This window comes from Spermophilus citellus, assembly GCF_964194105.1.
Source record: "Spermophilus citellus genome assembly, chromosome: 13".
NCBI classification, from domain to species: Eukaryota; Metazoa; Chordata; class Mammalia; order Rodentia; family Sciuridae; genus Spermophilus; species Spermophilus citellus.
Genome location: NC_138193.1, coordinates 64,008,204 through 64,029,916, shown reverse-complemented (window position 1 = coordinate 64,029,916; position 21,713 = coordinate 64,008,204). Strand labels below are relative to the sequence as shown.

At 34.4% G+C, this 21,713-nt stretch overlaps 1 protein-coding gene across 8 annotated transcripts in view; it reads left to right on the top strand.

Moving 5' to 3' along the window:
* The window catches only part of EHBP1 (EH domain binding protein 1), a 310,375-nt gene that overhangs the window by 42,722 nt on the left and 245,940 nt on the right, over window positions 1–21,713 (top strand). For all 8 annotated transcript variants that reach the window (XM_081264220.1, XM_081264222.1, XM_081264221.1 and 5 more), the window contains exons 3-4: window positions 3,066–3,123; window positions 19,498–19,593. In XM_081264220.1, the coding sequence (XP_081120346.1) occupies window positions 3,066–3,123; window positions 19,498–19,593 (154 nt within the window). The remainder of the gene's footprint in view (window positions 1–3,065; window positions 3,124–19,497; window positions 19,594–21,713) is intronic.

Genomic DNA, 21,713 nt, shown 5'->3' with positions numbered 1-21,713 from the left:
AGGTTTTTTTTTAAGGATTATAATATACAAAGATGTGAAGAAATTAAGGAATATGTGTTTAGGGATTGGCTGGAGAGCAAGATGGCTATGAGATATTTGAGTCTTACAGCTAGAAATGTAGGTTGGAATCAGGTGGTGGAATGCATGCTGAGGAACATAAATGTTATTTTGCTATAATCTGGACAGCATAGACCTTGTTTAAATAAATAAAAAATTTTAAGTTTTAAAACTAAATAAAACACAATACTCTTTAGGTCAAATATGCCTGTAAAACCCAACCTCCAAGGGTCTGTTGGTAGCCCCTTCAGTATAGGAATCCAGCATAGGATAATAAACAAGGAAAAGCTGTTAAGGTATGATAGTATTTTTATAAAAGTACTATAGAATTTAAGAGTTGAGGTTGAAGATGAGAACATAAGTGAAAAGGTTAGTGCGGTAATCTAAGTAGAATCTTCCAGCAAACATCAATGCTATCAAACAAGATAGATATATTTGCTGGTTACTGAGTTCCTCTATGGTTAAACTGCCATCCTGGATATCTTCTTTGCTCCATCTGTCACGTTGCTTTATTGCCCTCTATCCTTATTGTCATTGTCTTATTGTACTTTTCTATGTTTTAAAGACAGTTTCCTGTTTTTTTTTCATTTTCAAATTTTGTTTCTCCATTGGTAACAATTTCCTAGATTAAAAATTAATGTTCTGATGTTTCATAGGCACTCATCTCTTTTGCCTATAATTCAACACTTTTGTAACTGGCCACCCTTCTCAGTGAAATTTTTTCTGGAAGACTCACCAAAGCAAGCCACTGGTTTTATCTTGCATTTTTGCCTTTAAAGCCTAACATTTGATGGGAACTAGGCTGTCTTGAATGGAAAAACATCCATCTTCTATTGAATTATACCATCTTGCTTATCATTACCATCAAAAACATTGTACATTTGTTTATTTATTTTATTTTATTTTTATTTTTTTTATTGGTTGTTCACAACTTTACAAAGCTCTTGACATATCATACTTCATACATTAGATTGAAGTGGGTTATGAACCCCCAATTTTACCCTAAATGCAGATTGCAGAATCATGTCGGTTACACATCCACAATTTTACATAATGCCCTATTAGTAATTGTTGTATTCTGCTACCTTTCCTATCCCCTACTATCTTGTACATTTGTTTACATGGCTCCTTAGTTGAATACTTTCAATATTGATAACCTTCTTATTTTTTTGTGTATCTCATTTAGGCTCTACCACCTAAATGAACAAACATTAACATTTTGCCTTATTTATGTTGCTTCTTGTATACTCCTCCTTGTCCTATACATTGCAAACTCTTAGTCTTTGCATGTATATAAACATTTCTTAAGTGGTAGTTTAGCCAGACATAAAACTCTAGGGTGGCAGCTATTTTCCCTAAGCACTTCAAGTTTATTAGCTTCCTTGCTTTTTGGGGTCTCTTGTTGCTAAAGAGAAGTCTGCTGTTAGTGCAATTATTCCTGTCAGTACCTTTTATGACTTTTTTCTTGACTCTTCTGTTCTGAACTTCAATTGGAATGTATACAGATGCAGTTTTGTTTTTATATATCAGTATATATTTTTTATCGAAGGATTCCTACCCCTACCTTTTTTCAAGTTTGGAATATACTTAAGCATTGCCTCTCCCCACTGTTTTAAGTTTCTAGAATTTCTATTAGGTGTATGTGCTTTTCACTTAATCCTCTGTGTCTTTTACCTTTTAAAATATTTTTATCATTTTATTTCTTTGCTGTATTCTGAGTCGTTTTCTAAATAGTATTTTTTCATTGGACAGTACAGATTTTGTAGGAGGGTAACAGTATAGATTTGTAGGAGGATCACTGGGTGAGAAGTTTAAGGCTGATATCCTTTTATTATATGTGTATATCATATGTGTATGTATTTAATTAAATAATAAGATGAAAAGTCCCCCCTGAAGGTAAGGGATTCCAAGATGAAATAAAAGGGACATAGAAAATGGTAAAGCTCACCAAGATGAATATAATGTTCTATTTTTGATTAAGATAAAACTTTGGGCTGGGGATATGGCTCAAGTGGTAGCGTGCTCGCCTGGCATGCGTGCGGCCCGGGTTCGATCCTCAGCACCACATACAAAGATGTTGTGTCCGCCGAAAACTAAAAAAATAAGTATTAAAAATTCTCTCTCTCTCTCTCTCTCTCTCTCTCTCTCTCTCTCTCTCTCTCTCAAAAAAAAAAAAAAAAGATAAAACTTTTTTTTTTTTTTTTTAATTTTAGTGGTACTAGAGATGGAACCCAGGGCCTCACACATGCTAAGCAAGATGCTTTTAAACTAAGCTTTTAAAAGATGAAAATATAATTAAAGTAACTGAAAATCATAGTCTCAACATTTTCTGTAAGCCCCAAAGAGAACTTAGTTGTATTAACTAAAAATTTATTATTATTGTTTTTACTTTATCCTAGGAGAAGGGTAAAAAGGAAAGAGGTCTGAGAAATAAAGACCTGAATTTTGGTCTTGGTTCTGCCAGAAGTTTTGATCAGTCAGGGTTTTTAAGCTTTTAAAATGTAGGTAATAATGTATACTTTGCCTATTTTTCAGTACTGGGTTGTTTGAATGGAGATAATTGAAATGATTATTAAAATGTTTTAAAAACTATAAACACTGTTCATAAGATATGGAGATGAAAAAATAGTGTAACCCATAGATTTAAATTATTTTGAAAGTGCCCTTTTTATGCTTATTTTTCTCTATAAAGGGGATAATGTGTTAGAATTATGATACTAATATTTTGGAGTAGATATGTAAGTAATCAATTCTAAATGTTCTATTTACTTGGCTTTTCTCAATGAATTGCTGATGTATTTTTAGAATAGCATGTGGATGAAACAGTAGTTAAATTAGATTGCATCTGTATTCGACCCTTTATTTGAAGCGTCATTGTCCTGTATAATCTAAAGCAGATGACAACCTCCCCACCCCTTGAGAGACTTTTCCCTTTTAAAGACACCAAAGTAAAAGTGTTAATTTGGTTTAGATAACTGAATATTTAAATTCTTTTTCCTCTTTGGCAGGCAACCAGATAAACTGGTGGTAGTTTGGACAAGAAGAAGTAGAAGGAAGTCTTCTAAGGTTAGTCTCTTTTCTAAATTTCTTGCCCAAATATTGAATTCAACTTTTAGTCAAAAATTTAAGCTTTTCTTGTCCTAGTTTAGAATATTTTAAAATATTATTTGGTCTTTTTTTTTTTTCTTATTAGCTAATCTACTCAAAATAGATTGATTAGGCCCTGAAATCTTTTAACTGCAGTTTTTAAAGTGGGGGCCAGATGCCTGAGGTTTTTTTTTTTTTTTTAAACATTTGCTTTATTTATTTATTTATATGTGGTGCTGAGAATCGAACCCAGGGCCTCACACATACATGCTAGGCAAGCGCTCTACCACTGAGCCACAACCCCAGCCCCCCTGAGTTTTGATATTGAATTTGGTAACTACTATGGTTTGAATGTGTCCCCCTCCAAAATTCAGATGTTGCCTATCACATATTAGGTGGCGATAGCCTTACAAGGTGATCAGGCTATGAAGGTTTTCTCTCTCATGAATGGAATTAGGTTCCCTAGCTTTTTTTTTTTTTAAATTTTTTAATATTTATTTTTTAGTTTTCAGCAGACACACAACATCTTTGTTTGTATGTGGTGCTGAGGATCGAACCCAGGCTGCACGCATGCCAGGCGAGTGCACTACCGCTTGAGCCACATCCCCAGCCCTAGGTTCCCTAGCTTGAAGGGAGGAGGCAGTTCAATCCTTTTTGCCCATCTGCCTCATGCCATGTTAGGATTCAGTGAGAAAAGGCCCTCACTGGATTTTGATGTTTTGATCTTGGACCTCCTGGCTTCCACCATTATGAGGAAATGAATGTTTGCTGTTTATAAATTATCCTGTTTATGGTATTTTGTTACAACAGCACAATGTGCTGAGACAGTAAGTAACCTTGAGCAACACAATGGTTATTTAAATTCTCTGTAAGTAAAGTGTTAAAAATTAATGATTAAACAGATACCACTTAAAGAATTGTATCTAGGATTAATTTTTTTCAGATCCCAAGAGGAGTTGGCTTTTCAAGATTTTAATTTTTTTTTTTCAATTTATGAATTCAGTATAATATTGAAAAACATCTGTCAAGGACAATGACAATAAAATAACAGGTAAACATTTCTCATGAATATAGATCCAAAAAATTCTAATCAAATATTAGCATGATAATTCAGTGATGAACAATAAGAAATGATACATAACAAGCTTATTTGCTAATTGCAAAGTGGGTTTAGAATTTCAAAAATAAATCAATGTAATTGACCACATTACCTGAATGAAAGTAAAAATGTGTACGATAATTTTGAGTCTCAAAAAAATTCATTCTGTAGTTATGACCTTTAAAAAAGTGGCAGCAAATTAACAAGAAAAGTTCCTGAATTTATTAAATGTACCTCCTGAACATCTACAAGTAATATAGTTATTGGTGAAACATTCAATGCCTGTCCATGCATTTAAGAACAAGACAAGATGCTTTCTGTTACCATTTTTAGTCAGCAATGTGTCTGGAGGCCTCACTGGTGCATTAAGTCTAGAAAAGGAAATAGGAGGTAAAGAGATTGAAAGGAACAACAAAAAATTGACTTTATACATTCGTCTGCATAGGAAATTTTCTTTTAAAAAACATAAGATTAGAATCAATAAGGAAATTTAGCAAAGTAGCTGAATTTAAAATCAGTATATGTAAATAATGCATTGAATTTCCATATACTAGAGACGAACATAAAAAATTCTAAATAAAATTTTTTTTATTGGTTGTTCACAACATTACAAAGCTCTTGACATATCATATTTCATACATTAGATTGAAGTGGGTTATGAACCCCCAATTTTACCCCAAATGCAGATTGCAGAATCACGTCGGTTACACATCCACAATTTTACATAATGCCCTATTAGTGATTGTTGTATTCTGCTACCTTTCCTATCCCCTACTATCCTCCCTCCCCTCCCCTCCCATCTTCTCTCTCTACCCCATCTACTGTAATTCATTTCTCTCCTTGTTTATTTTCCCATTCCTCTCACAACCTCTTATATGTAATTTTGTATAGCAATGAGGGTCTCCCTTCATTTCCATGCAATTTCCCTTTTCTCTGCCTTTCCCTCCCATCTCATGTCTCTGTTTAAAGTTAATCTTTTCTTCCTACTCTTCCTCCCTGCTCTGTTCATATTTGCTCTCATTATATCAAAGAAGACATTTGGTATTTGTTTTTTAGGGATTGACTAGCTTCACTTAGCATAATCTGCTCTAGTGCCATCCATTTCCCTGCAAATTCTATGATTTTGTCATTTTTTATTGCTGCATAGTACTCCATTGTGTATAGATGCCACATTTTTTTTATCCATTCATCTATTGAAGGGCATCTGGGTTGGTTCCACAGTCTAGCTATTGTGAATTGTGCTGCTATGAATATCGATGTGGCAGTATCCCTGTAGCATGCTCTTTTAAGGTCTTCAGGGAATAGTCCGAGAAGGGCAATAGCAGGGTCAAATGGTGGTTCCATTCCCAGCTTTCCCAGGAATCTCCAAACTGCTTTCCAAATTGGCCGCAATGTACAAGTGTACCCTTTTCTCCACATCCTCGCCAGCACTTGTTATTGTTTGACTTCATAGTGGCTGCCAGTCTTACTGGAGTGAGATGGTATCTTAGGGTGGTTTTGATTTGCATTTCTCTGACTGCTAGAGATGGAGAGCATTTTTTCATGTACTTGTTGATTGATTGTATGTCCTCCTCTGAGAAGTGTCTGTTCAGGTCCTTGGCCCATTTGTTGATTGGGTTATTTGTTATCTTATTGTCTAATTTTTTGAGTTCTTTGTATACTCTGGATATTAGGGCTCTATCTGAAGTGTGAGGAGTAAAAATTTGTTCCCAGGATGTAGGCTCCCTATTTACCTCTCTTATTGTTTCTCTTGCTGAGAAAAAACTTTTAAGTTTAATTAAGTCCCATTTGTTGATTCTTGTTATTAACTCTTGTGCTATGGGTGTCCTATTAAGGAATTTGGAGCCCGACCCCACAATCTGTAGATCGGAGCCAACTTTTTCTTCTATCAGACGCAGAGTCTCTGATTTGATATCAAGCTCCTTGATCCATTTTGAGTTAACTTTTGTGCATGGCGAGAGAAAGGGATTCAGTTTCATTTTGTTGCATATGGATTTCCAGTTTTCCCAACACCATTTGTTGAAGATGCTATCCTTCCTCCATTGCATGCTTTTAGCCCCTTTATCAAATATAAGATAGTTGTAACTTTGTGGATTGGTTACTGTGTCCTCTATTCTGTACCATTGGTCCACCCGCCTGTTTTGGTACCAGTACCATGCTGTTTTTGTCACTATTGCTCTGTAATATAGTTTGAAATCTGGTATCGCTATACCACCAGATTCACACTTCCTGTTTAGAATTGCTTTTGCTATTCTGGGTCTTTTATTTTTCCATATGAATTTCATGATTGCTTTATCAATTTCTACAAGAAATGCCGTTGGGATTTTGATTGGCATTGCATTAAACCTATAGAGAACTTTGGGTAATATCGCCATTTTGATGATGTTAGTTCTGCCTATCCATGAACAGGGTATATTTTTCCATCTTCTAAGATCTTCATCTACTTCTCTCTTTAGGGTTCTGTAGTTTTCCTTGTATAAATCTTTCACCTCTTTTGTTAGGTTGATTCCCAAGTATTTTATTTTTTTTGAGGATATTGTGAATGGAGTGTTTTTCCTCATTTCTGTTTCAGAAGTTTTGTCGCTGATATACAGAAATGCCTTTGATTTATGCGTGTTGATTTTATATCCTGCCACTTTGCTGAATTCATTTATTAGTTCTAGTAGTTTTTTTTGTAGACCCTTTTGGGTCTTCTAGGTATTGAATCATGTCATCTGCAAATAGTGAAATTTAAGTTCTTCTTTTCCAATTTTTATGCCTTTAATTTCTTTCGTCTAATTGCTCTGGCCAATGTTTCGAGAACTATATTGAATAGAAGTGGTGATAGAGGGCATCCCTGTCTTGTTCCGGATTTTAGAGGGAATGCCTTCAACTTTTGTCCATTCAGAATGATGCTAGCCTGAGGCTTAGCATAGATAGCTTTTACAATGTCAAGGTAAGTTCCTGTTATCCCTAGTTTTTCTAATGTTTTGAACATAAAGGGATGCTGTACTTTGTCAAATGCTTTCTCTGCGTCTATCGAGATGATCATATGGTTCTTATCTTTAAGTCTATTGATGTGGTGAATAACATTTATTGATTTCCGTATGTTGAACCATCCTTGCATCCCAGGGATGAATCCTACTTGATCATGGTGCACAATTTTTTTGATATGTTTTTGTATCCGATTCGCCAGAATTTTATTGAGGATTTTTGCATCTAGGTTCATTAGAGATATTGGTCTGTAGTTTTCTTTCTTTGAGGTGTCTTTGTCTGGTTTCGGAATCAGGGTGATGTTGGCCTCATAGAATGAATTTGGAAGAGCTCCCTCTTTTTCTATTTCCTGAAATAACTTTAAAAGTATTGGTATTAATTCTTCTTTAAAGGTTTTGTAAAACTCCGCTGTATACCCATCCGGTCCTGGGCTTTTCTTGGTTGGCAGTCTTTTGATGGCTTCTTCAATTTCATCCATTGATATTGGTCTGTTCAAATTGTGTGTACCCTCCTGACTCAGTCTGGGCAAATCATATGACTTAAGAAATTTATCGATGTCTTCACTATCTTCTATTTTATTGGAATATAGGTTTTCAAAATAATTTCTAATTGTCTTCTGTATTTCTGTAGCATCTGTTGTGATATTGCCTTTTTCATCCCGTATGTTAGTAATTTGAGTTCTCTCTCTTCTTCTCTTCGTTAGCATGGCTAAAGGTCTGTCGATCTTATTTATTTTTTCGAAGAACCAACTTTTAGTTTTGTTAATTTTTTCAATAGTTTCTTTTGTTTCAATTTCATTGATTTCCGCTCTGATTTTAATTATTTCTTGCCTTCTGCTACATTTGCTGTTGTTTTGCTCTTCCTTTTCTAGGGCTTTGAGATGAAGTGTGAGCTCATTTATTTGTTGTTTTTTTCATTTTTTGAGGAATGACCACCAGGGGATGAATTTTCCTCTTAAAACTGCTTTCATTGTGTCCCATAGATTCCGATATATTGTGTCTGTATTTCATTTATCTCTAAGAATTTTTTGATTTCCTCCTTTATGTCTTCTGTAACCTATTGATCATTCAGTAACATATTGTTCATTTTCCATGTGATGTAGGATTTTTCCTTCCTTCTTTTATCATTGATTTCCAGTTTCATTCCATTATGATCAGATAAAATGCATGATATTATCTCCACCCCTTTATATTTACTGAGGGTTGCCCTATGGCATAATATATGATCTATTTTTGAGAAGGATCCATGTGCTGCTGAGAAAAAAGTATATCCATTTGATGATGGTTGATATATTCTTTATATGTCAGTTAAGTCTAGGTTATTGATTGTGATATTGAGGTCAATAGTTTCTTTATTCAACTTTTGTTTGGAGGATCTGTCCAATGGTGAGAGAGGTGTGTTGAAGTCACCCATAATTATTGTGTTGTGTTCTATTTGATTCTTGAACTTGAGGAGAATTTGTTTTATGAATGTCACAGCACCATTATTTGGTGCATAAATATTGATAATTGTTATGTCTTGTTGGTGAATGGTTCCTTTTAACAGTATATAATGACCTTCTTTATCCCTTTTGATTAACTTAGTCTTGAAGTCGATTTTATTCGATATGAGGATGGCCAACCCTGCTTGCTTACGAGGACCGTGTGCGTGGTATATTTTTTCCCATCCTTTCACCTTCAGCCTGTGTATGTCTTTTCCAATCAGATGTGTCTCCTGGAGGCAACATATTGTTGGATTTGTTTTTTTAATCCATGATACCAGCCTATGTCACTTTATTGGAGAGTTTAAGCCATTAACATTCAGAGTTACTATTGATATATGGTTTGTACTTCCATCCATGTTTGATTGTTTATCCTTTTTTTAAAAAATTTAGTTTGTTTCTCCATGATTATCTTTCCCCTCACCCTCTGTCTTTACTGAGGCACTTCCCACTGATGGTTCTGGTTATTGTTTTTCATTTCTTCCTCGTGTAGTGTTTTGCTCAAAATGCTTTGCAATGCTGGTTTTCTGGCTGCAAATTCTTTTAACTTTTGTTTATCATGAAAGATTTTTATTTTGTTGTCATACCTGAAGCTTAATTTTGCTGGATACAGAATTCTTGGTTGGCATCCATTGTCTTTCAGTGTTTGAAATACATTGTTCCATGACCTTCTTGCTTTCAGTGTCTGTGATGAAAAATCCGTTGTTAACCTTATTGGTTTACCCCTGAATGTAATCTGTCTCCTTTCTCTTGTAGCTTTTAATATTTTCTCTTTGTTCTGTATATTGGCTATCTTCATAACAATGTGTCTTGGCGTTGGTCTACTGTGATTTTGTGTGCTCGGTGTCCTGTATCCATCTTCAATTTGTATATCTGTTTCCTTTTTTATTTCTGGAAAGTTTTCTGTAATTATTTCATTCAGCAGGTTACTCATTCCCTTGGTTTGAATCTCTGTACCTTCTTCTATCCCGATGACTCGTAAGTTTGGTTTTTTTATGTTATCCCATAACTCTTGGATGTTTTTCTCGTGATTTTTTACCAGCCTTTCTGAGTTGGCTAGACTCTTTTCAAGATGATATATTTTGTCTTCATTATCTGACGTTCTGGCTTCTACTTGCTCCACTCTGTTAGTGATACTCTCAATTGAGTTTTTAATTTGGTTTATCGTTTCCTTCATTTCTAGAATTATTGTTTGATTATTTTTTATAATCTCTTTCTCCTGATAAAGATGCTTAACTTCTTCTTTTATCTGTTTATGTAATTCATTCTCAATGTGTTCTTTCACTGCTTGAATTTGCTGTCTTGTATCCTCTTTAAGGTTCCATTCCATCTGTCTAAGGTGTTCCTTGAGTTCTTTATATGACCATTTTTCTGATGACTCTAGGTCCTCCTGAATATTTAGGCTGTCCTGCATTGTTTGTACTCCTTTTCTTTCTTGCTTTTTGAAGCTGCTCATGTTACTTCTTGTTCTGTTTGACTGCTGAGTTACTGTTTACTCCTATAAATTTATTTGATGCTTGGGAGGAAAGGTATTAGAAGGGAAGGGAAGAAGTCACTAAAGAGAATGAGAGTAAGCAGGTAGAATTCAAGGAAGGGGGGATAAGAAAAATGAAAAGACAAAAGAAGAAAAAAATAGGAAATAAAAAAAGAAAAAGTTTTTTTAAAAAAATAATAATAAAAAAAATTAAAATTAAAATTAGAAGAAAAAAATTAAAAAAAATTGTAAAAAAAATTAAAAAAACAACAAGAAAGAAAAATGAAAATGAAAGAAAAACCCAAATCAAAAAAAAAAAGAGAAAAGAAAAAAAGGAAAAAAAAAACACTAATAAATGCAGTCTTAGAGTTTGATTAACTTCTCTTCCAGTAGGTGGCGCTGTGCCCACCAGGTCAAGTTTCTCCTGTCAATACGTGGGAACCAATCACTGTGCAGCAGCTCCTCCCAGACTGGGCGAGTCTCCAATCCTGAGTGCCTAGGGCCTCCTCTTGTGTCTAGTCACTTTCCACTTTTCCTCTATCCAGGCCCCTCTCACGGGTGCCGCTCATCACAATACTGGCTACACGCCAGGTCTGCTGCTCCTGGGAGCCCTGTTTTCATGAACGACTGGGCACACTCTTCCAGTTTGCCATTCCCTCAGACCCTAAGTTTGTAGAGCTTGGGGCTGAGAATCCTCAGCGAATTTTACTTGCCCTCCGGTAGCCACTCCCCCGGTAGCTGGTGCAAGAGACCTCAGCAGTCAGCCCTGGTGGGAGCGGTAGTTCCTCGCCTCGGGTCCCGCGCCACCTCTGATTCCCTCGGGCTGGCTGTCGCACTCACGGGAGAGCTGGGAGGGGCCCTTAAGGTTTCCCCGATGTGTGGAGAGGGAAGGCTAGGGGATTACACACCTGTAGCTGCAGGTTTCAATGAAGTTATCTCCTCCGCCACAGTCTGATGACGTCAGTTCTCTGCCATAGTGGTGTCTTTTGCAAATAGCGACAGTTCATTTCCCTTTGCCGGGCGACCAATGCAACGGGTGGGTCCTTACTGTCTCTCCCAAGCCCCGTTTCAAACCTGTGGCCACTACATGTGAAGGCTCGGTAGGCATTTACCTCCGTAGGATGAGAAGGGCTGACCAGTTGTTTCAGCCGGATGGATTAATGCTGAGTCACAGCTGTTTGTCAAGATTTTAATTTTTTTGTACTGATAGTTTTGTATGTGGGGACTAGAAAAAAAAATTTTAAAGGCTGTTAGCAATTTTACAACTATTTTAACAATTCTATTTGGTAGATACATGTGAATATATTTTTATAGTTACATAATATTCATAGGAATATTTATCCATAGGAATGTTGATTTTTCTATAGGTAGACCTATATAAAGAAAAATTATTAATTTTAATTGAAATTTAAAATTTTTAAAAATTTTTAATTTTTTACTAAGGGGTCTTTTCAAGTTTTATTTATTTATTTATTTATTTATTTATTTATTTATTAGTTGTAGATGGACAGCATGCCTTTATTTTTATTTAGTTATTTTTTTATGCGGTGCTAAGGATTAAACCCATATAATTATCATGTCACTGAGCTACAGCCCCAGTCCCAAGTTTTATTTTTATTAGCTAAATTTTATACGAGGTATAATGTACATATTTCAATTATATTTCAATGAGTTTTGATCACTATGTATTTTTGTGTAATTACCACTCCTGTCAAGATACAGACTATTTTCATTATTCCTCTTTCAGTCAGTTCCCAACCCTGTCACCTTAGACTGATTGTTTTGAATTTTATGTAAAATAATACAGAAGTCCTGTTTTATGTATGGTTTCTTTTGTTCAGTATAATGTTTTTGAGATTTATTTATGCTCTCATGTCTTTTAGCAGTTTATTTTTTATTGCCAAGTTGTATTCCATTGTGTGAATATACTACAATTTATTTATCTTTTCCTCTGTTGATGAGTGTTTATTTTGTTTCAATTTTTTTTCTTTCAGGAATATTGACTATTGTGAATAAAGCTGCTATGCACATTATTGTTCAAATATTTTTTTTGGGGGGCAAATACCTAGTGATGTAATCCTGGGTAATAAAATAGGATTGTTTTTAAGAAATTGCCAAGCACTCCCAACAGCAATACAGAAGTTTAAGATGCTTTACATCATAAGCAGCATTTTCTTTACAGCATACATTTACAGTTTGGCGGTATTATAATTGAGATACTGTATCTATTTACCTATGAGAAAGGGGTCTAAAAATAGACACGGGGTCTTCTGTATGTCAGATTGCTGACTGGGTCTTAAGCTTATGTGGAAAGGACTAGAATATTATCCAGTAAATATAATAGATGAATATGATTATATCTCTAAACTTCAGAAGTAGACCTTACATGTTTTTAGCAACAAACAGAAAACATTTTCTCCCTTTTCATAATAAGGTAGCAAATATTTTCCAAAAGAAAATTATGGAACATAATGAAATACTTTAGATTATAGATTAATCACAAATACTCATATCTGATGTTAAGTGTACTTTTAAAAGTTTATTTACATTTTTGGAGTGATTCAAATAAATTTTCCATTTGGTCTAGATTCTTTTTCATATTGTATCAAATATTGTTTTAATTTTAGATCACAAAATACAAACATATGAGGCTACAGGTTGATTTTTCTCAGAATGTAATATTTTCTAGAAGAAATTTCTTCTTGTTGGACTCATTTTCTAGGTGTAACGCTCTTAATGTTTCAAAACCATCCTGTATATGGCCAGCCTTCCTTATCCATGGGTCTACATTTGTAGATTGAACCAACTGTGGATTGAAAATATTTGAGAAAAGAAATTATGATTGTAGTGAGCATGTGTGGATTTTTTTCTTATTATTATTGCCTCAACAGTATAGAACAACAACTATTTATGTAGCATTTACATTAGTAATCTGGAGATGATTTAAAATATATGACAAGACATGCATAGGTAATAATTAAGCGTCTATGGATTTTGATATCCAAGGAGGGTCCTGGAACCCAATCACTCTTTGTATATCAAGGAATGACTGACTACTTTACAATCACAGTCATCGAGTTTTCTTAAAATACTGCAGATGTACTCTTTTGGAAAAGTTTATGACAACTGATGATGTGTTGAGCTTATCACAACATATACAATAGTATATTCAAGTATCTGTGAAAATGTTATTTTATAAATCAGATGTAATAGCTAAATAAAGAAATAAAAATTAGTTCCAGAAACTATGAAGTGATTATGACATTTTAAAAGTGCTTAAAATAACTTTTGGAAAAAAATCTTGAGAAACTTGAGATCCTTAACATTTTATAATTTTTCAAAAAATATGTTTTTAGTTGTAGATTGACACAATGATGATGATGATGATGAAACTTGAGATCCTTGACATTTTATAACTTTTCAAAAAATATGTTTTTAGTTGTAGATTGACACAATGATGATGATGATGATGATTTATTTACTTATTTATTTTTTTATGTTGTGCCAAGGATCAAACTCAGTATCTCACACATGCTAGGCAAGTGCTCTACTAGTGAGCCATAACCCCAGCCTGACATTTTGAAATTCTTGGGGGAAAAAAAAGCTTGTCCCCACCAGGTTTTCTAAATTTAGCTATCAGTTATATTAAATACAAAGACTAGAATTTTTTTTTTTTCCTGAAAGACTCTTCTGATGCTTTTCCTTTAAAGTATACATTATTTGCTTCTACGTGCCTTTGAAATCACTTAGGGGCACAGATCACTGCAAGCATTGGCCAAAAGACGTTCTCGTTTTTACTTTTAATATGTTGAAAAGAGTTTGAGCTACAAAGTAATCTTTTTGTTTCTGTTGTCTCTTTATGTATCTTTTAAAATCTTATCTCTATATATCTGTAAATATATATTGTAAATGTTTGTATGTACTTTCATTTATGAATACGTATGTACACCAGTTTTTTGATGGCATTGCTATCTTTTATTTCCTTGCTCTGTGGTTGTGCTACAGCCTTTAAATATGTATCCTTCCATGTCAAGAGGAAGGGTATACCTTCACTTTGCTTAATAGCAGTGATGTTGGCAATACTAGGATGACTTTATGTGTGACATCTTAAACATAAGGGTATATGCAGTTTTAAAAATAAAAAAATTATTGACATAAGCATATGGCAATTGTAAATTTTTAGTGAAATATTTTTATTTTTCAGGAATCAGAAATAACAAGTGAGTGCTTATTAGTTGTATTTATTTTCATACTAGGTACACAGTCTTTTTTTTTTTAATTTTTTATAGTTGTCAATGGACAGAATGCCTTTATTTTATTTGTTAATTGTTGTGTGGTGCTGAGGATCGAACCCAGTACCTCATGCATGGTAGGCAAGTGCTTTGCCACTGAGTTACAGCCCCAGACCAAGGTACCAATCTTTTAGGTAAGGCAAGGCATGAAATAATTAGAAAGTAAGGCATTTTTATAAAGTCAGTACCTCAAATTGAGAAATGTTGCATTTTTCCCTACACCTTTTTTTGGTAGATGCCAAAGAATCTTTGATGTGATCTAAAAAATCTTACAGAGGGACCTGGGTAACATGTTCTAATGTCTTATCTGCATTAGAATTTTGGCAAATGATTAAATAACCTCACTTTCCTAACTTATACTAGGAGATAAATAATTGGTTTATGTGTGTAATTCTTTTCTAGAGAAATCCTTTCTGTTACTCTGAATGAAAACTAATCAGGCTTCTTATAGTGCTGATATTTACCAATGATGTGCTTTTTCTATATCAGTCTCTTAAGTTTAAGAACCTAAATTAAAGGTTGGTACAATTAGATGTTTATTACCAGAGCTAGTTTTAGTTACCTGTATTAAACTTCGTTGTCTAGCTTCAGGCTCTTGAAACACTGCTGTTTGAGGTAGATATTGTATTAAGTTCTTAGGAAAATATGAAAACCATTTTTTTTTCATGTTTGTCACTTTTTGTTAATCTTGATTTCTTCTCTAGTATACTTTCCTGGTCCTCTTTATTTTTCTAAATAGTATATAATAATTAAGTAATGATATAACACTGGCACTGAACATACTCATTGTTAGTTATTTAGTTAGGGTAGTTGATACTGTTAGTGTCTTAACTCAGGTTTACAGGCCCCAAAGGAATATCAGAAAGACAGAGATGTAACTTAGTTGGACCTTTTTCTGGGTCGAGAGATACTGATAGAAAGGTAAGAAAAGTGGCAACTTATTTTCAACTCAGGAACTAGCATATTTCTATTTTATTTAAAAAAAGATTTTTGTTGGTAAGCAGATTGTATTTTTGTTTGCTCAACAATCTATCATTTCCTGATCCAAGACTGATATTTGAAAAGGCATCATTTAGAGGACCAGACTTTAGGATTCATGAGGAAATCATTTGAAACTACCATCTCCTAACTGCACAGTTGTTAGGAGGATTCTACATTTCCTGCTTTTCACATTTTGTTATTGTGTCATACACAGAAATGTTGTTTTTAGAGATAAAAGACTGTTTTCTTGACTACTGCCTGAATCAGTGATAGAACTGAACATGAATGATATGGGTTGGGTAAAGAACTTGGAATCATGGAATGTGGATTCTTCTACTAATTACTAGTTATCTGTTCAGGCAAGCCATTTACTCTTTGCTTGCTTTAGTTTCCTTGTCCAGACCTAAATTAGGTCTAAGGACCTTTTTGTTTAAAACTTTTTGATGGTAACTTTTTTCCCCCCATTGAGAATGTTACAAATATTCCATTCTTTGTGCTGTGGCTGAGAAAAGTTCAGTCTATACTCTTTTTTATGTTTCTGTTGTATAGGGAGGCTATGAAAATATAATTATAGGGACCTTCTAGCTATCAATAGGCATGGAAATAGGGGATTAGAGGAATCTCTGCAGAAGATATTTTTTAATTAACAAAATTTAGTTCTTTACCTTTGACTGTGGTGTGCTAAGTCTCTTATGGTGAGTCTTTACTTTCTTCTTCTTACCTCATGTTTTGTAATGGGGACAATGGAGAGTGAAGAGAAGGAGAATTATTGAAAATCTGTGAGTTGGATTTGGGGTACACTTTAAACCTATATCATCTGTCATTTTAACTAATAAAATTTGATAATATTGGCATGGATATAAGATTCCATGATCTTTATCCGTTTTCATTTCCATAGCCTGCGTTCAAATTCAAATTTTGCCTACTTACATGTTGTGAGATTTGGGCAGATCTGTGCCTTAGTTTCCTCATCTGTGACATCTGTGCTCTGACATGCATGTGCATTCATGTATTCTGAACTTCTTTTCTTTGATTATGGAAAAATGGGCTTCCAAAAAAGGCAGCTGCTTCCTGTTAAGAACAATACTCTAGCAATTCTCTCTTCCACATCATTAAGTTTTCCCTCTCTACTAGATATTTCCCATTAGCTTCAGAATGTTTTTCTCCTCTTAAAAAAAATTATCTTCTGTTACTGTTTCTCCCTCTAGCACTAACCTTTTTTTTTTCCTTTTTTTCTTTCCCTTCAGCAAAACACTTCAGAAGAGTTGAATGTATTTTCTGTCTTTAATTTCTTTCCTCCTATTCTTCCTTGATTTCATTATCAGGCTTTTGCTCTCAGCACTACAGTGGCACTGCTCTTATAAAGTTAATGTTTCTGCTTTGTAAAATCCAGGGGTCGTCATCAGACCTTATCCTATTCGACCTATCATTAACTTTTGGCACTGGTAACATTCCTCCTGGTTTTTCTTCTACTTCAGCGATACAACTCTGGTGATTCCTATCATTTCTTTGACTTGTTAATGTGTTCCAAGGCTCAGTCCCTGAACCTTTATATTCTCTATTTGTATTCAATCCCTTGTGATCATAACCACTCTTAAGCTCAAAGTATCACCTATGTGCTCTTAATTCCCAAATTTGGGGAATTCTAGAATCGTATATTCAAGCTGCCTGTTTGAATGTTCACACTTATGTATCTAAAAGGCAATTCAGATTTAATGTGTGTAAAACAGCTCATCTGAACTTATTTGCCAAACCTATTCTTCCCACAGTCTCATATTCACTAATAGCAATTTCTTTCTTCTAGTGTTCAAGGACAAAGTCTTTGGAATTAGTCACAGCCAAATCACCATTAGTTCTCCCCTTCCTTTTTTTTTTTTTTTGGGTACTGGGGATTGAGACTCCAGGAACCCAGGAACACTTTACCACTGAGCCACATCCCAGCTCTTAATTGAATGATTGATTGATTGATTGGCAGGGTCTTGCTAAATTGCTGGGCTGGCATCCAACTTGTGAACCTTTTGCCTCAGTCTCCTGAATTGCTGGTTTCCTTTTTTTAAAAAATATTTTATTTTTTAATTGTAGTTGGACACAATATCTTTAATTATTTTATTTTTATGTGGTGCTGAGGATTGAACCCAGGGCCTCGCTCATGCTAGACGAGGGCTCTATTGCTGAGCCAGCAACCCCATCCCTGAATTGCTGGTTTTCCAATAATGTGTCACCATGCCTGGCCTGCAGCACCTTCTTCCTTTTTTTGCAATACTGTTGAGAGCCACAGCCGAAGGGGCCCCAGCAAACTTCCAGCTGCCAGCAAACTTCCAGCTGCCAGCTGATGATTGGCTCAAAATTGGTCTCAGCTCTTTCCTCTCCATGTCTGCGGTTTATTCTGGACAAATTAACCAAAATGAATTTGTTGAAACATAATTTAGATAATAATTTCTCACTTAAAAACTTCCAGTGACTTTTTATTTGGTGCAAAGTACAAACCTATATCTTTGTAATGGCCTACGAGGGGTTTATGTGATTGGGCCCTCCATTTCTTCTCTGGCCTCATCTCCTGCTTCTCTCCTCTTGACCACTCTGCTCCAACCACATTGTCCTTGTTTTTTATTAAGTGCCTCAGTGCTAGTTGCTGTTTTTTTTTCCCCCTAGAAAACTCTTCTCATGTCCAGTTTCTTACAGGCTTACCTCAAGTGTTACCATCTCAGTGAAACCGGCTACTGCTGTTGAAGTATTACGTCTCTTCCTCTCCTCTATCCTTCTTTGCTACTGTGTTTTCTCCTTACCACTTAACTTCCACCTAATATACTGTATATTTTACTTGTCCATCTCTTCCCATTTATACCATAAACTCCACCAAGGCAGATGCTTTTTCACTACACCTGTGCCTAGAACAGTGCTTGGCAAATAGTATCAATTGGCAAATAGTATCAAGTGAATGAATGAATCAATAGTAGCTATCTCATAGCCACTATTAATTTAATTATGTAAACTCATTGTCAGAACATGCACTAAAACATAGAAAGTACTCTGTGTTACCCTTTATTACCTTCATAATATACTCATGGATGGTCCTGCAGCCCATAGAGATGAAGACTTGGTTGAGATATCTTGGCTTGCCATCTTCTATCAGCTCACCTTTACCACAAAGGAAGAACTATGGTGATGAACTCACCTGAAAGTTTGGGGGGTTGGAGGTTCCTTAGGATACCTTGGTAATCAAGACTTATAAGGGGGAAAATAATCCCCTAAATTTTAAGTATTAGAATATTAGAAATATTGCCTGGAAAAATCGCTGTTTTCCTTTACTTGCCCCAATTGATAAACATTGTAGTTTAGTGGAAAATGAACTTAAATACAAAGCATACAGCTATGTTTTTCCATTTTTCTTTTTCTTTCAATACAGATTCTCACTGTGTTGCCCACACTGGTATTGAACTTTTGGGCTCAAGTAATCCTCCACCTCAGCCCTGCTGAGTAGTTGGGACTATCAGTATGCACCACTACACCTGATTAGTATTTGTTCTTTCAAAGAATGTCTTAAAGTTCTTAGTCAAAAAATATTTTTCCTAATAAAAGTTCTATCTAATTAGAAATGATAGCTTTTGAATATATGAGAGCTGGGTGCTGTGGCACATGCCTGTAATCCCAGCTACTAAGGAGGCTGAGGCAGGAAAATTGTATGTTTGAGGCCTGCCTCAGCAATTTAGTGAGACCCTGTTTCAAAATAATAAAATAAAATAAAATAAGGCCTGGAAGTGTTGCTCAGTGGTAAAGTTCTCCTGGGTTTAATCCCCAGTATGAAGGATTTTTACATCTTTGTTTTTTCAGTGTGTGTGTATATGGGGATGAAGTTTTCTTTATAGATAGTAATCTATAACTCTCATGTGATATGACTTGTTCTGGCCCAGCTTTATGCTTGAAAGTTTTTATTTTACTAATCATGTTTACTAATCATATTTCAGAGAGACTATAGATCTAATGGATAACTAAATAAAGTCAATAAACTCATGTAAATTATTAACATTGTATTTTCTGTACCTCATATTGATAGGCTCATAGCTGGCAACCTGGAATAAAGAATCCATACCGTGGTGTTGTTGTATGGCCTGTTCCTGAAAACATTGAAATCACTGTAACACTTTTTAAGGTAAGTTCTATTATTATAAGTTATAAAATGTATTAAATACCCATGGTTCTAAATGAGAGAACATTTCATTATTTATTGTTTTATACATTTATATCCAATCTGGTATCTAATGTACACTATTTTTAGGAGTATAGGAATTTACTATGATGTAAAGCATCACAGTATTTTACAGTCTATGAAGTCTGAATAATTCAGGGATAATTTTGAAGTTACTGTTAATATTAGCTGAGATACTTCTTTTACCACTTCCTACATTCAATCCATAGGAATCTTTAAAGCACTTTTCCTGTGAAAAGCTAAAGTTTATAGAATACTTAGATTTGTCCCTTATTTCGTTAGTCTCTTTTAAAAAAATATTTATTTTTCAGTTGTAGTTGGACACAATACCTTTATTTTATTTTATGTGATGTTGAGGATCGAACCCAGGGCCTCTCAAGTGCTAGAGAAGCACTCTACCACTGAGCCCCAGCCCCAGCCCTTGTTAGTCTTTTTTAATAATGAGTTGTTTAAAATTAGTTTTCAGTAAGTATTTTACTAATGTCAATGTAATAAGACATGTTTATAATCAATATTTGGCAAATATTAATTGATATTAATATTTATGAGTGTAATACCAGCAAATTCTGGTTATACATTCAAAGCACATATTAAAAAATGTAACTGTTCATGTACATTTCTTCTTGTTTTGTATGTATTTTTTCTTGAAAATCTTCCATATTTTTTGAAACTTTATAATTCTCTTCACACATATGTTAATCAAGCACTGAAGTATTTACTTTTCTAACCAGCTCTTTACCAGCTCCTAAAAAATGGTGGGACAAGTATGTTCAAATTTTAGCTTTTTTGGAGGATGGTGGAATTAGAAAATAAAAGCTTTATTTCCTCTCTGAATGATTCAGATTAGGAAGTTACTTTTCCAGAAGGACAAGAGAGAAGAGGGCATCTCATTAAGTGTAATTTAGTATTATGAAAGTTTGTGAAAATCCATTAAGTATTTTAGGACATGAAATTAAAGTAAAGCAAAGTGAAATTAGAACTGAGTGTGAAATCACTGTGTTTTAAAAAGTGCTTTTGTTTTTGTGATCCAAAATATTAATTCACTTCAGTATTCAGAAAGTACTGTTGAGATCAATAGGAAAAAATCCAGTAAGATGAATGTTAATGCATTGGTCCATAGGTGAAGTATTATTTTTTAAAAAACATTTTTATTTGCAGATGGACCTAACAACTTTATTTTATTTATTTATTTTTTTATGTGGTGTTGAGGATTGAACCCAGTGTTGAACTTGCTAGGTAGGCACTCTACCACGAGCCACAAACCAAGCCCTAAAGTATTATTTTTAAATGCTCTGTATTTCATACTGTTTTATAAAAGATTCTTTACATATGTATTTTTTAATTTTGATGTTACTGTTACTGACATCGAAACGTTAGTTGATTGTACTTGTCATCTCTCTCTTTCACAAACACGCGCGTGCGCACTCACTCACACACCTTCTCTCTGATTTGCTCAGGCATAAATAAGGAATGAAACACAGTAGCAGCTCTTCTTTTCCAGGATGGTCAGTCTACCCTATTGCCCTTTTACCAGATACCCTATAAGCCTGTTTATTAAACCCTCTTCTGCATAATTCTTCTATGGGAATTAATGTGCTAAGCTGGTTGGTTAAGAGCAGTACGTTCAGAGTTTCTACATGTATTATTTAATTCTCAAAGCAACCCTAAGATTTTATCATTATTACCATTTTAATGATAAGGAAACAGACTAGAAAGGAAGGTAACTTGCTCAAATATCCCATTAGTCCTATTCTTTCCTCTTTGCTTACTTTTTTTCACAAGTTATGAATATTGACTAGACAGCAAGATGTGACATTCTTAAAGAAGACTTTTGAGTACCTTCTTAAATATGTTAATTTAGTCTTTTTTTCGTATTGGTAAGGCAAATGAGTGGACTTAGTTTTATAACTTTTAAAAAATGGTGATAAAAGAACAAGGGGTTAGAATGGAGCTGGTAAATAGCTGACGGCCATATGTTTGGGATAAAAATATACACTGACTGATTTTGAGCTGAAAATGACTGTTGAAATGGCTGTTGCTTGGAGTATTGGGAGTTAGTGTAG